General features: G+C 37.4%; 2 protein-coding genes across 2 annotated transcripts; one reads left to right on the top strand and one right to left on the bottom strand.

Annotated features, from left to right (window-relative positions):
* The first annotated feature begins 214 nt into the window (after positions 1 to 214).
* On the top strand, positions 215 to 778 carry LOC142634585 (uncharacterized). The gene has a single exon (XM_075808885.1). The coding sequence runs from the start codon at positions 215 to 217 to the stop codon at positions 776 to 778; it is 564 nt and encodes a 187-aa protein (XP_075665000.1).
* A 6,501-nt stretch (positions 779 to 7,279) lies between these two features.
* On the bottom strand, positions 7,280 to 10,953 carry LOC142634584 (putative disease resistance protein At1g59620). Its single transcript, XM_075808884.1, has one exon. It carries the CDS (start codon positions 10,951 to 10,953, stop codon positions 7,285 to 7,287), a length of 3,669 nt encoding a protein of 1,222 aa, XP_075664999.1. The 3' UTR covers positions 7,280 to 7,284.
* Positions 10,954 to 16,769: the final 5,816 nt, after the last annotated feature.

Below are 16,769 nucleotides of genomic sequence, written 5' to 3'. Positions count from 1 at the left end.
GTTCCTTGAAAGATGTGACAAATGTGAAAGATTTAGGAACGTTCAACGCATCCCAACAGAGAGACTGACACCAATAGCTTCCTAGTGGCCATTTGCCTAGTGGAAAATTGACATCGTGGGCCCACTACCTAGAGGTAAGAGACAAGTAAAGTTTTTACTGGTCGCTATTGACTATTTTACAAAGTGGGTTGAAACAGAAGCACTTGCAACCATCATGGAGACAAAGATCCAGAACTTCGTGTGGAAGAATATAGTTTACAGATTTGGAATACCACGGACGATCATATCGAACAACGGGTGGCAATTTGACAGTCAAAGCTTCAAAGAATTTTGCTTGGTATTGGGGATCAAGAACCAGTTTTCGTCTAGGCCACCCCCAGGCCAATGGAAAGACATAAGTGACGAACCGGACATTGCTCAAGATCATCAAAACTCGGGTGGAAGAAGCAAAACTATAGTGAGAACCCAAACAGGAGAAACTCCCTTCAGGCTTACCTATGGCATTGAGGCAGTAATTCCAGTTGAAGTGGGAATCAACAGCATGAGAAGACAAGTCTTTAGTGAAAGCAGCAACGACGATCAGCTGAGAGTTAACTTGGATTTCTTGGATGAAGTAAGGGACGGAGCATCCCAAACGATGACAAAGTGCCAACAGAAGATGGCTGAATACTGCAACAAGAGAGTGAAACTCAAGCGACTAAACATAGGGGACCTCGTTTTACGTAAAGTCACGCCCGCTACTAAGGATCAAACCCAGGGGAAGCTTGGTCTAACCTAGGAAGGACCCTACAAGGTTATCCATTACTCAAGACGAGGTAGCCATCATCTAGAAATGATAGACGGGAAGAAACTACCACGACTGTGGAATATTGAGCATTTGAAGTAGTACCACTAAAAAATGTAACAGACGATTGTATTCACTTTTGAAAGAAATCAATAAAATTACTATTCAGCCAATATCCCAATGGACTGTATGCAAGCCCAGAAGTAATAAAAATTACCTAAGTAATAAGATTTCTCCTAGACGGATGTAAATTACTGACAAAACCAAATGACAAGATCTCTTAAATGGGTGTAAGTCACCTAAAAATTGGCTAAGTAATAAGATTCCGCTTAGACGGATGTAAATTACTAACAAAGCCAAATTACAAGATCTCTTAAATGGGTGTAAGTCACCTAAAAATTGGCTAAGTAATAAGATTCTACCTATACAAATGTAAATTACTAATGAAGCCAAATGACAAGATCCCTTAAATGGGTGTAAGTCACCTAAAAACTAGCTAAGTGAGAAGATTCCACATAGATGGATGTAAATTACTGACGAAACCAAATGACAAGATCCCTTAAATGAGTGTAAGTCACCTAAAAACTAGCTAAATAATAAGATTTCACCTAGAAGGATGTAAATTATTATCAGGGCCAAATGACAAAATCCCCCGAATGGGTGTAAGTCATCTAAAGAGATTGGCTAAGTGATAGGAGTCAGCCTAGAATAATGCAAATCATTGACGAAGCCTAATCAGCCAGACTCCTAATTTGAAATTGACCAAGCCCCCACAAACGAGGGTAAATGGAAGAGGATTCTGGCAAGTCACATGCAGGCAAAATGAAGGACTAATCAACGAAGGCATAAAAATAAACAGTAAGCATAAGTACACTCTGCCTGAAACAGAAGCCCAAAAACACTAGGCAAGAAACATTGTTCTTAAATTAGACTAAAAATATTGTTCTGGATATAGAATCAAAAGCCCAAAAAACATATTGGGAACCCAAAAAAACAAAAACAAACAAACAAAACATGAAACATATACATAAGCAGGTTCAAACAGTAGCCTCATCACCACCGATAAGGGGAGGCATTGGAGCATTCTCTAGAGCATCAGCCTCAGGAGTAGTAGCAGTAGGCTGAGAGGCCTCGGCCACCACCATCTCCTTATCCACCTCCTTCAGATCTAAGTTTTCTGGGTCCACACTAGTGGGATGCTTGACGAGGTATCGCTAGAGGAGCTTGAAACCCTTGTAGTACCAACTAAAGAGCACAGTGTTGTACTCCTTAGTCTGCTGAAAGGCCTCGACGGACTTGGAAACGACGGTCTTGATCAGCTCCTTCGCAAAATACATGGATTAAAATTAATGCAATTACAACACTTTTTGTTATGAAATAAAGACAACATAAAACATAGTTGTTGTTTGTTCGTTTAGACTCCTTAAAATAGATTTTTTAACCTAATATATTAACCATTTGATTACTTAGATTAATTATTCAGATCTAAGTAAACACAAATAAATCATATCATGCAAAGCAGCGAAAAATAAATAGCACCACAATATGATGACCCAAGAAAATCGATGAAACGAACCGTTGCAAGGTAAAAATTTGAGGAGGATTTAACTTAACTATCCTTAAGGTAAAGTAATTCCACTATAAGAGAATTGAAGTTTTTACAATCATATTTAACCCTAAATCTATTGCTACCTCATGTAGTAACTTACTGACATGATTACGTGCAAGCTCGGAATCCACAAACTCCTTCTCTTCTTGGATTTACACTAACACAAGTCACCTTGCTTGTAACTTTGAGATCCCACCCTTGAAGGTTTAGATCATCAGTAGATGTTGATCTTGTTGCAGCAACTTCAGATCTATCCTATCTAATGATATGAAAATAATTTTCGTTAATGACTTTGAAAGAGGAATGAACAATACCTTTTAGATCTCACAAGAGCACCTCAGAAGTCTCTCAAAAAGCTCTGAAAAATGTAGTTAGGGTTTTCCTTTATATACTATAAGTATTTCACTTGAAACCCAAAACTTTGAGTAGAGTTTGGGCTGAAATAGAATTTTGCAAAAATTTCATGTCTGCGATTTTCGATTCGGTCGGATCTAATTTTTGATCGGTCAGATTTCACTGAAATTTCATGTCTTTGATTTTCGATTGGTCGGATCTAATTTTTGATCGGTTGGATTTCATTGAATTTAAACTCTTCTTTCTGCAGCTTGTATTTTCTTCTATTCTGACTTGTAACACCTTGAGCATTGTCTAATAAACTCTATAGATTCTAAGATTTATACCTAGATAAGTTTGTACTCATAGTTTGCCAATTGTTTTAAAGTATTAGAACATAATAGTTGTAAATCACAACTTTACAATAATCATGTATTTATAGGAGACTAGTTCTAATCTCATTGGCCCACATGGCCTCATTCTATTGGTTCCGTTATTCCTCATGTGCATTAATAATTCTAACATGTGCAAAATGTGATTAACATGCTTAGAATTGTAACTAACTAATTAACTAAATCTCAGTACAACAGTTATTATCCATATGCTTATAGCATTCCTAGCATTTCCCTCCCCTTGAAAACACCTTGCCCATTAGGTGTTAGTGAAATAGCATCTTCATCAAAGGAGACCTTCCAATGGACCAATACCTTAGTGACATTTAGATCACCATATTCATGCATTTCTCTTTAACAAGCGGTCCTGTGCATATGAAGGTTTCTTCTTCGTAGATCTTTAAACTTTGCTTGGATTCTTGAGCCTTCAATGGTTCTTCAATTTTCAAGGTCTCATTGGTTCTTTGAACCTTGGAATGTTCTTGTATCGTCAAGACCTCAATTGATTTTAGAACCATTAAAATTTTTGGCGCTTGCATCTTGGATTCTTGGATCAACGATACTTGGATTGCCAATTCTTGAATCATAGACTCTTGAATGGAAGCCTCCATTGGTACATCAAGAATTGGTTCTTGGAAGATCATCATCACCTTCTTTGTTGGTTCTTTGGATTGAAATTCAAGGGTAGTGTGCACATGTATATCATCATCTACTTTGACACAAAATCAACATCTCAGCTTGCAACAACAGTAGCAAATTCTTGGAACTTGATTTGTTCTTTGAGTTCCATTGAATTAAGAGATTGTAACTTGTCTTCTGTCATATTCTCAAGACGCTCTTGCAATTTTGAGAACTCTTCATTCATGACCTTGTTAGATTTAGCCAAGGCCTTGAGCTTTTCTAAAATGGCATTGTGAGATTCGTACAAAACCTTGACATTCTTTGAAACTTTGTTCACCATTTGCCGTAATTCTTTCCAAATTTCTCTTCGGTCACATTCGTTTGTATCAAGATCGATGACTCTAATACCAATTGTTAGGAACCCAGTGGTTCTTAATGAAGATGGATATAAATTGTAGGGGAATTGATTTAATTCGAGGTAGTCACCCTCTATAGAGAAATATTGAGAAAGAGATTAAGAGAGAGAGATGAACTAATGCACTAAGCAATTGGTTTATTCTTCCATGATCCAATGTTAAATAACAATCATATATTTATAAGGGACTAGCTCTAATCTCATTGGCCCACATGGCCTCATCCTACTAGTTCTATTATTTCTCATGTGCATTAACAATTCCAACGTGCTAAATGTGATTAATATGCTTGGAATTGTAACTAACTAACTATCTAAATCTCAGTACAACAACTATTATTCATATTCTTATAGCATTCCTAACATAAATAAACTAATCGACCAATTGAGCATCGTAAGGAAGAAATAATGAAGAGAAATTGAAGAGAGAGCACCCGGTAATGGTGATAAGTAGACTCTTTTGGGTGGCTATAAAGTGCAAGGTGATATTGTAATAGTTTTGGGAAATTGCAAAACTTTAAGTACAATATCTAAATTGTAATACGTTAGGTTTCTCAATTAAATTCAAACACATGTTTACCATGACAAATAAGATACAAATAGAGTTTAATTGAGAAATATAATGTACTACACCTCAGTTTTATGACTTTATCCTATTAAGAAAATTGAATGACTAAAAATTTGTAAAAGTGAGGGGTAAAATTGTAGTAAAGGACATGGACATGGACATCAGGACATAGGATATGGTCTTAGGCTTTTAGCAAAAAAATAATTGAATAAATAAAGATGGGATCTACCGGTGGCTTTTAATGGAGAATGGAAAAAACAAAATGAATGAATCTTTATGGCTGAAAAGTAGGGATTTAAGGTGAGGAAAGGGAATTCTTATGGCTGACGTGTAGAGGGAGCGGGGGGGGGGGGGGGGAGTTTTTTATCATATGGGGGCCAGCTCTTAAATCAAAGGGAGTGAGAACTAGTTTTACCTACAATTAGAGAGGATTTAAAAAATTTTGGAGGGGCCATGGCCACCCTAATGCATTACTTAGGTCCGCCCTTGAGAGGTGGAACCTAAGAAACTGCTAGCACCTAAAATATTGTACATAAGTTTTGTCCTTTGTGGAAGTATAATGCTCTTTTTGCCTTTGAGATTTTTTTAATGCTCTTTTACGTTGAATGTTATTTTTTTCCATGTAGGAATCCTTCTAAGTTTAGCAAAGGAATATGCACACACAACATTTCTACTATGGTTAAGGATCCAATTTAATGAAGCAGTTCGAGAAAATTATATACTTAGCTTTAAATTGATGGGTAATTTGTCAATGCAGCATCAGATAAAACTTCCCAGTAAAACTTCCCATCATCATGTGCATATTGGTAGCGCCAATGAATTCTTACTTAAACGGTACTTCTTCCTTCCAAAAGGATGAGTGGAAAGTAAAAAACTTTCCGATCAAAATCACTTCAATTAAACTTTGCAAGGTGTGTGATGAAGGACTACTAAGAGCTTTGTAGATCAATTGGAACGTCAGATGTTTTCAACTGAGATATCATGGTTCAATTTATTAGTTATAAATAAAAAGGGATTATTTGATAAATAAATATGGCGAAAGATAACCACATATTTAACTCCAATTTGTCACTTTTAATTTGGCCTAAAAAGAAAATCTTACTATCTAATATCTATAAACTATTCGATTGAATTTGTTTTTTAATTCTAAATAATATATAGGAAAGACTAAGGGTGCTTTTGCACTATGGTGATTTGATTGAACTACACAACGATGAACTGGCTGTGGTTGATACTTAGGACAATAGGAAGCCAAATGAATAGGCTACTAAAATTGAAGTTCCAATTGTCGCACTTCTATTGCAATACGATGTTGGTATATCTATTGATATAGTTCATCTTTTGCTTCATAGATTTTGAGTATTCCTTAATGCTATGTTTTTGTGAGATTTTTAGGATTTATATAATAGAAACTTTCAAGGTGGATGGAGAAAATCCATGGTCTCGAACAGTGTATATTTTTTTATTTATAAGCATTCAATATAAGTATTTGCAAGCATAAGATTGAAAAAAAGAAAAAAGAAAAGAAGCAGGACTCCTTCGCTAGTTGAAGTCATCTTAAGAGTATTAATAAATTGGTGGAAGAGTATCGATATATTGGTGGATTTGATAATTTATACTGAAAAACAATTAAACTTGTATTAAAATTTGGATGGCATTTTGTTAGTGCTTGACGCTAGCGTTCTATTTTCCAGTTGTTATGAAATGAATAAATTCACAACAGCACCCCCCCCCCCCCCCCCTCCCTTTTATACATAGATTATTAGACTGACTATGAAGGTTTGATTTTGATAATTTAAGCTGAAAAACGGCTGCTGGACACATACTTATGTTAACCTTTCTGTTATGCATTTGGTTGTTATGGGAAGGTGAAGAACTACAAAGTCGTTGGTTCTAGCATTAAAACAATAAATCCGAATTTCCTCCATTAGCTAATTAAATATTTGCATTTTTTCTTTAACTCTCTAATGCATGGCACACATTAGCAACTAGTAACTCTAAAAACGTGTTAGCTACTTGTTTTACCAAGGTGAAAGGACAATTGGCACAACAAATTGGGTAATTATTCAATGATAGCCACTAGAGTTCAATAATCACTAACAAATATTTTTTTTTCTGGTAGAAAAAATATGGCACCCCCAATTTATTGCAGTCATCTGCATAGTAAGGAATGACTATTTTTTTATGGTCATGGATATGAGCTACATATTATTGATCAAATGCCTTAGAACCAACTGATAGAAAGAAAGAAAGAAAGAAAAAAACAAATAAATGAATTAAACAGACATAGAGTAGCACTTTTTTGCAGCAAAGCTTGCAATTTTATTCCAGTCATTTGCATTGCAAGCATATGACATTTATTGGTCAAATACCTTAGTACCCTCATTCATGGAGACCCTAACAGTTGCTTGAGACATGAAAGGAAGGACAATCTGTAGATACAAATTGCAATGTCAAAATCATAATAACTTGTTTAAAGAGCTGAAAAATCAAAAGGAACAGAGATGTAAAAAGAAAGACAACCTCAATAACATAGCCAGTAGCTCGAGTTCCGTTCAGCATTGACTACTGCAAATCAGTAATTAAGACCGGAAAGACAGAAATATGTTCCCAGGTTTGCTCCTTGCGTTTTTCCACTTGTCTTGTGAAATTAAGTGGCATCATTTTTAACTTCAATTCACGAAGGGTCTTGAGATGGATCAACCCGGAGGGGACCTTCAATTTCTTGCAAGATCGGAACTCCAACTTCTTGAGGGTCGGCATTGCTTGTTCCTCCACATGCCATTCTTCCAATTCCTGAAGCATTATGAATTTCAGAACTTGAAGCTTAGGGAAGCCTCCCTTAGAGCAAAACATGCTTTTCCCAGTATAAGAAGCAGAGTAGAAAGTAAGGCACTCAAGTTTGTGAAGCTTCTCTAACTGTGGCATTGGATCATCTGAAAGGCCAGAGGCAGATAAAGTAAGATCAGTCAGGCTTTGGGGGAGTGCAGTAGTGTTTATGATGGTGGATGGATCATTCAATTTTCCAAACAAAGATAGGGATGAGAGATATTTGAGGCATGACAAGTGATCCACATAGAGATCTTGAGGTTGACTAATTTCATCGATTGATTTTAACGTCAATTCTTGAAGTTTCTTTAGCTCCACAAGACTACCTGCCAATTCTTTTTGCTGTGACAACTTCAACTGGAATGCCAGATCTAATATCTGAAGGTTTGTCATCATATCGAAGGCATCCTTCAGAGGATTGTCTTCATCTACAAATCCACTTCGCAAAATTTGAAGATTTTGCAGAAATTTCCTATTGGGTTGATGACATTTCTTTCCAAATTGATGATCAATTTTGCTTCGACAAAAATCGCTCAAATACAGGTTTTGAAGTTTCTGCAGTTTCCATATTGAACTAGGGAGTTTGCGAATATAAGTATGCTTCACATCCAATATTTCAAGGTTCACTAAGTTGCCAATTGATTCCGGGAGAGTCTCAAGGTAAGTCCACCTTAAACCCAGATACGTTAATTGTTTGAGTTTTCCTATATTCTTTGGCAACTGAGGTTTGAACGCTTGTTCTAGATCAAGCAGCTTCAACTGTAAGAGCTGCCCTCTTGAAATCCCTTTCTTAAGGTAGCTACCAATTTCTTCTCCAGGTTTATCTCCTTCTCTAGTATCAAAACAGACCACGGACTGGGGATTTTTGGAGCATTGTGATATATTCGGTGAATAATTGCTACCACCAAAGCCTTGACAAGATCTGACATCATTTTCATAAAAATAATAAATTATTTGCTCATCTAAGCAAGAACTTGGATTCTCTCGCAACCAGATTTCTCTGAGAGTACAAGGTAAGACACATGTCCCAGCCTTCCCGTTCATCTTTCTCTCCAGTATCTGTACCAAGTTGCGGCTTATCAACTCTAACAAATAATTCTCTGCAACAGATTTAAGAGGCTTATTATCACTCACTTCTACGAGCCCTTCTGCAACCCACAAAGCTGCTAATCTTCTTGAAGAAATTTCTGAGTCTTTAGGAAATTTCACAAAGTAGGAAAGACATTGACTTAGATACAGATGCAAGTCTTTTTTATTTTTTTCCAAATTTTCTGACCATGGTCTTTGGTAAGGATTGACATGCTCAAGCACCCTTGACAAGTCCTCAGTGGTCACTTCTTTCCCGGACAATAGATAGCCATGATTTAAGATGGAAAGTGGCAAGCCCCCACATCTTCTTACAACTTTTTTGACAAGATTTTTCAATTCTGAAGAGGTTTCATGATTAGGATGAGAAGGTTCATCCATACTGTGCACCATCTGCCCAAACAAAGCCCGGCTCTCATCATTAGTTCGTAGTCTAAGATGGTACGGTTTGCAACTTGGGCCAGCATGTGAAGCTACACTCTTGTCCCGTGTGGTGAGCAAAATTCTGCTCCCTTTTCCGTTATCTAGGAATGCTTCTTTTAGACTATCCCAGGTTTCCTTGTTGGGAATTTTGTCCAGAACTAGAAGGTACTTCCTAGTTTTCAAAAAGTCATTCACCTCCTTGTAAGAGTAATCTTTTGCCTCCTCTTTCTCATTAGCTGGCAGCACCTCTTTTCCTAATTTTTTCAGGAGTTCGGTCTTATCGTCTGTTATATCTGGTAGAGATACCCAGTATCTGTAAACGAAATGCTTCTGAATAGCTCTATTATTAAACACCATCTTGGCGAGAGTTGTCTTACCGATGCCCTCCATCCCCACAATGGAAAGAGTGGAGAAATTCTCAAAACTGTTGGTGATGCCCTCCATCCCCACACTGGTGAGAGTGGAGAAATTCTCAGCACTGTTGGTGGTTAGTTGTGAGACGATTTCATGTATGTCTTCTTCCATGCCGACCACCAAGTTTGTCTCCCTCATTAGTTCAATGCGAAATATCTTTATGCTTATGGCTAGCAAATCGAGAGCTTTCTTCAATCTTTCAGTTTCCACAGAGAATTTTAGCCAAGGATATGTCTCCTTTTGGCTTTTGCTGCTTTGTGGTTGGGAGGAAGACAAAGAAAAAATTGCATCTTTAACGATGATTTTCATTTGATCCTTCCAAGCCATTCTTGAATTGTCCATGCCTTCAACTGGTTTTGCATCTTTGAGAAGTTCGTGCACTTTTTCGAAATAGTCTGGTAGCTCGTTGAGTCGAAAAGCTGCCTTGGGTTGTTCTTGACTGAGCTGCTTGTGAAACTTATCTAGAACTTCTAAAATTTCCTTGTCATCGATTTTGGCCTGAGTTTTCTGATGTGGGGTCCGATCAACAGATCTTGATGGAACTCTTCGGATAAAGGTGAAATCAAGCTCATACTTCTTTGAAAAGAGGAGCCAGAGCAGTCTTTCGATCTTCTCAAAGCTCTTCGGGAGATCCTTTGCCATCATCCAATTACCTAAAAACGGAAGCCATTTCAATAGATCTGTGGTTTTGCGGTCGATCTGATGTTGTAGTTTGCAGATGACCTCCTCTGCTTCTTTCACCCAGGCCTTTTCTGTTTCGCCTTCTAATGGATGCCCTTCTAAATCTCGCAGGAAAGCACTCAGTAGATGCAGTGGTAACTGGATTGAGTACTTTATTTCCTTTTGTGTTTCCGGCACTAAATTTGGATTAATATTATCCATCAGGCTTTTGAATTTCTTTTCAATAAAGACAGTTTCTTTTGCTCGTTTATAAACGGAAGATTTATCCTCCTCTATTGGTCTGTCTTTCAGGCTTCTAACAATAGACCTTGACCGCTCCACTGATTTGCAGATTTTTGTCTTCTTCCAAAGTCGGTCATTTATCAGAGAATTGCACAAACCCAAGTCAGCCTTGAGGTCATAAATTTTTTTGAAACCAGTAAAACCAGAGTAAAACAATTCCAGAAAATATTTTATTTCATGTAGTCTCCAGTAGGTTTCACTGCAATCCTTTACCGTGCCAACCAGGGTTTTGGTTGCCTCAAACCAGCCTCTCTCAGCATCAGATAGTTGTACAGTGGCTCCTGGTTTTAGTTGAGAATCCCAAAGTTGATTGGGTTTCTCATCTATTTTTTTCGCTGATTCTGCAACCTCTTCTATATCTTTTATGATAGCTTCCAAGATCTTGAAATCCCGTTGAACCTGCTCAAAAATGTCATTCACCTGTCTACGCCATCTTTGAATGAGGCACACGGGCACGATGACTATGAGGACAGAAGCAAGAAAACGCATTGAAATTACAATTAAAATTGAGAAGGCCATGGGTGCTCTCTTTTGTTGGTATGTGAAGAAAAGATATGCGGAACTCGTTGAAGTTGCACAGTTGGTTTAATGTAAAAAGAAAAAAGACTTCTACATGGTTCAAAAGTGATCTGTGAAGCAAGTAGTTCTAAAAACAAAGCTATTATCCAATTTACAGACTTGGCTTCAAGCCTTCAATAAAAAGAAAACTGCCATTGAGTGGTCTGAAAGCATCATTAGTTACTAAATGAAGAAGAAAAGAATCTGAACCCTCGATAGTCAATTACTAGAGCTAATTTAGACCCTCAATTTTTAAATTACAGCTCAATTACTTTTAATCTACTCTACTAGGTGAGGATTTAGAGTAATCAATGCACAATAAACCCGTACTACTTCCTAATGCATGGACATACATAATAAGCAATTAAGTAAAGGCACAAAGAGTAAAGGAAGAAAAATGCAAACATAGGATAACACGATGGTGTGTAATCAAAGAGGAAAACTGAAGTACTCAACGTAAAAACCTCTCCGTGACCGTCCAAGCTGAATCAATCTACTAGTGAATAAGTTGGAGTACAAGCATTACAAAATAGACTCTCCAAGCTTAGTCTACCCTCTGTATTTAGATCCTTTAAGTCTCAGATACCAACGGGCTTCACCGAGCCTTGTCTTCACTAGCTTTTCGGATCTCGCAATTAACACCAATTGCTTACACCATATAAAATGGCATGTCCCAATGCTTCCCAAGAGCTCTACAACAACTCACAATGGGTGCGGTATATGTTTGGGCTAAGATCCTCTCAATGGATATGGAATTAAAGAGGGAAGAGTATGAGGAAAATCAAGAGAAATGTGTAAAGAATTGTAGGTAAGCAATCTCTAACTCTCCAATGGATTTCTAAGGTTTTCTCTCTAAAACTCTTTTTACAATTTCATGGGTAATGTGAGCTTTTATAGTGTACGCAAAGAAATGAGGAAAGACACATAAAACAGCTAGCTGTGCATCTCGCAAGTCGTGTCACGAGTTGGCCAAGTCATGTCGCGAGTTGTCCAAGTCGCAAGACACTTGCGAGATGCCAGTAGGCACTAAACGCTTCAACTTCCAGCATGTGCTCCTCACATGACCTTTCGCAGGTTGCTTTACTCGCGAGCCAGTTGCGATACAGTCACGAGTTGTCTAGTTTCCATAGTTCTTCACCAACTTCACACACTTAACCCACAAAAATATAGGGAAATGATTGAAAGAATTACAATCAAATTTAACACGGAATTAAAGGCAAAAAAACATAATTGAAAATTACAACTTTACAGAATCCATGCAACAAGTAGTGTTCCAAACTAGGACAAATTTTGGCTACTAACTTGGTTATAGCCTAATGCTATAGCTCCCAATAAATAAACTTACTATGGCTGCTATATATTTTGAAAATCTAATCGTTAGATTGGATATTCTTTGGACAAAGTATAGCTACAAATTTTGTTCTATCCAATAGCTACAACTTTACTTAATTATTTTTTTTATTGTATATGAATTTTAAGAAATTAACCACCAAATTACATTTTTTTCCTATATCCTCCTTACTTGTTGTCGACACCTCACGGCTGCTCGACCACCCATCACTGCAACACTCACAGACTTCCCCCTCCTTTCTAGGAGAATGGGTGTATGCACATGCATACGGAGCTTGGGGCTCCAGTGTTGTGGAGTATGAGTCGATTTTAACGAAATTAACAAGGATAAGTGAAGTCGCCACCAATTATTGGGTTTTCTAAGGTGTGATTGGCCATTTGACTCTATTTGATTTTATTACTAATCTTAGACTAAGAAAAATGTCATTTTTTTAAATCTAATGTGGATGGGTAAAAAATCTTAATCCTTGAGTTCGGAAGTCGGGTTGTGTGTGGGGAAGGTGTTAGGCACCCCACAACACTTATCCAAAGACAGTCCTTTATTTTAGTAAAATCATAATTTAAGAACATTGACAGTTGAAAATGAGCTTTTGGCATTAGCTTTTGGAGCTTTAAGCAAATTGGGCTTTGAGGTTTGGATTTGAAAAAGGTGTGGACTCAATCGATGCTTTCCAAGTGTGTTTGGAATCATTGCCAAATTTCTGCAGTGAAAATCTAGCAACATTTCACCTTATTTTCATGGCAGAGATCTAGTAGCAGTTCGCCTCAAGTGCGTCATAACACACCAAACACTATTCTCACCAAGCTTCCGCCATGAGAATACGGCAATGGGGATGCCTTATTTCATAGCAAAAATCCAACAAAGTTTCGCGTTTAGTGCACTATGGCGCACTAGAAGGGTTTCATGCTTGTGTATATGGCACATGTCAACATGCTCATGTTAGGACAAGTCGGTGCCCCTCAAGCATTAGGCATGTTGATATGTGTTGCATACACGAGGAAACCGATGTTACTTGGTGACATGGATCAGGACGGTTACACAGTGGTGACTATGCACACAGTATGACATGAATATGCATTTGTAGCAATTGCATTGAACATTTACTCATGCCACAAGGTCAAGAGCACTCATGGCTAGAGAGGATCGCTCACATAGCCACGAGGGTCCATCATACACAATGCACAATCACCCACACACATGTAGGCATATATATATATATATATATATATACACATATATACATTCACACATACATACATCATGCACAATGCTATCACACAAAGCAGGAAAGTGAAATAGACATTGCCAACGTTCTAAAAGTATGGCCCAGCAAGGTACATGAAATGTAAAATAGACATTGTCATAGGCCCAAGCAAGGAATAGGAAAGATAAAGGGTACAAGGAGAGGGAGAATCTTAATACATGCTCTAGAGAAGAGACTGAAAGAGAGAGGGAAAGAGAAAACCACTCAGGAGGTGCTAGGCCCCCTAATCTATTAAACATTGCCCTTTGTGGGCTTGCGTCCTCTTGCTTGCATCTTTGCACTTTTTGCTTATGCCTAGGAGGTCGCACCCTTTCTCCAAATGTCTATGCTCCATGCGTGTACATGCAATGACAAAGTGAACAAGCAGCAGACAAATAAAGAAACAAAATAGAAGGAAGACATGCTAAAAGACAAGCTAGCAAAAGATGCCAAACGAAGGCAAACAAGCATGTTTTCAAACAAAAGAGGGTGTCCTAGGAGCACTAATGTAGGTTTGGATCGAGTGTCTATAGTTCCATGAGATTGGAGTAGGACACAGACTTATACATGAACATGTAGGAAAGCATGCAAAGAAGCAAAGAGAGCCAAACATGTGGCACAAAGCGAGAGCCAAACATGTGGCACAAAGCAAGCAAGGCAAGCATATCAACATCACACGGAGCAGAGAAAAGTGTGTATTAAGCACACCAACACCATGGAGGTGTATCTCACAAGTGGTAACACCCAAACTATCCACAAGAGAAACAGATGCAACCACACAAGTAAGTGGCCTCAAAGACTGACAAGCACAAACCCATGGAGGGCACAAAACATGGAAAAACCTAGATCTAAATAGGCAAACATAGATATAAAGCATAAAATCAAGCAAGAAAACATAGACATGCATAAAGGAAATGATCCAAACCCTTTGATATAGGCCAAGGTGTATGGATGTAGGCCTAGACTACAAGATCTAGATCTACATCGTACCTAAAGGGCTAAAACACAAGAAAGAGGGCATAACAAAATGCAAAAGGGTTTTAGAAGCACATGGCATAGCAACCAACATGTAGATCTGGACACATGAACATGGCACAGAGCACACAAAGATATAGATTTGAGCAAAAACATAGCAAGCAACACATAAACATGCAAATCTAGGCACAAAGATGACATAGAGCACATAAAGATGTAGATCTAGGCACAAGAAATGGTGTTTGGACATATCATCGGGCTAGGATATGCCTAAATACCATGCTTATGCTAGATCTACATCACCCAAGCAATGAAAACATGGCAAAAAGCAAGTAGACATGCTAGGAAAGCTATAAAACATGCTAGGAAAAGCAATAAAGCACATTATGAACAAAGGTACAGAAAAGGGTGTAGATTGTAGCTAAAAAGCTATATCTACACCCTTTAAACCTCAAACCTAAGGTCCTAAGACCAAGGAAAGGAAAAAGAGTGTAGGAACATTACCTCTTGATTGTTGAGAGGAGAGAGAAATCAAAGCTCCTTGATGTGTTTAGGAGAGAATTTAGAGAGGAAAAGAGAGAGAGAATCTGCCTAGAAAAATGCTCCAAAAAATGCCCCAAACCTTTTTTTTTTTAATCTGAAGGGGGGGTGTTTGGGGGTATTTATAATGAATTTGTGACTCTTCACCTCTAGCGGCCATTTAGTGGCCACTGACTAGGAATGGCCTGATGAAGGCCTTCCCAGGTTTGGATTGGGTTGATCTTGGTATCCCTAGAAAGGTCTAGATGTGTAGTTTCTGAAAAGCTAAAGAACTTGCAAAGCTAATGGTTGGATCAAATGTTATGGTCTCGAGAAAAGCGAGCTGATACACTTCACACGGTTTTCAAGATATCTTAACTATAATGACTCTAATTTTGACTTATGAATAGTCATTGGAAAAGGAATTCAATAATCTTAGCAATAACGCTATCCTCAACCCATTCCGATGGTCGTTTTTATGCTCTTAGGGGTCAACCTCGAGTCAAACTTGGTCAAAGTTGACGAAAACCACCGAGCAACTCGTTTTTAATGTAGAATCATGAAAAATGTTGTTTTGGGATGATTTTGACTAATTTTGACTTTCGGTCAACCCAAGGCTGGCTAGGGGCATTTTGGTCAATTTGATCTGAAATGGCACTTTGAGTGCTCCGCAACCCGAACGGGTTGTGCTATGTCAATCTAGATGTTTCTGTGGGCCTCGTGGAACAGAGTTAATATTTTTAGATTTTTGGAATTCAGCACGCAAATCAAGGGAAAACAAAATACAGTATCTACACTTGCATATTTTTTAGAATATCAAAAATCAATAGCTATGCCATTAATTAAAATTTTAAATTTCAAGTTTTTGTAATCTAAAATTATGAATAAAAAAAATAAGTTAATGGATCATGCTAGGGTTTTAGACCCTAGTTAAGTCTGATTCAAACAAATTTTAAACCAATTAATTAAAGTGATTAATTAAGCAATAGATCATATTTAAACAAACATCGAACAAGTATAGATCACATGAACACCAAGAATGATGACCCAAAAAAACTTTTGAAACTGTGGTTTCAAAGGAAAAAACTTGGAAATGATTTAACCTAAACAATCCTCAAAGCAGCATTTCACCAATAGAATGAAAGTTTATACAATATACTTAACCCTAAATCTACTACTACCTCATGTAATACTTACTCACGTGATCACACGAAGCTCCCAACTCATGGACTCTTCTATTGTGAAATTGTTGAACACAAACTCTCCTGTTTGTGACTTTGAGACTCCACTCAAAGGTTTAGATCATTAACTGTGGTTGATTTGATTGTAGCAACTTTCCTATATAGTTAGATTTGTTGCTTGCTCATGGTCTTCAGCTGTAGCTTCAAAAGGGTTTGAAAAACACTAGATTTATGTACAAAATACACCCTCTTGAAATTGTAAAAACGTGCTCTAGGGTTTGTATTTAAATATCCTTAAGATCCATTAAAACCCTAGATCCAATGGTTGAGGAAGAAAGTGAGAATTCAAAGTTAAAATTTGTTCATGGTTGCCAACCTAAAAATATGGACTTTACAGATCGAATAGTAAATAACATCTAATTGACTTAAAATTTGATATGTGCGTTAAGATCATAAATGAATAGTTAGATTTTCCAAATGTTTAGTTATGTTAAGTTTTGTTAGTGAA

This window comes from Castanea sativa, chromosome 5 (assembly GCF_040712315.1).
Source record: "Castanea sativa cultivar Marrone di Chiusa Pesio chromosome 5, ASM4071231v1".
NCBI lineage: Eukaryota > Viridiplantae > Streptophyta > Magnoliopsida > Fagales > Fagaceae > Castanea > Castanea sativa.
This window is presented reverse-complemented; position numbering and strand designations above follow the sequence as displayed.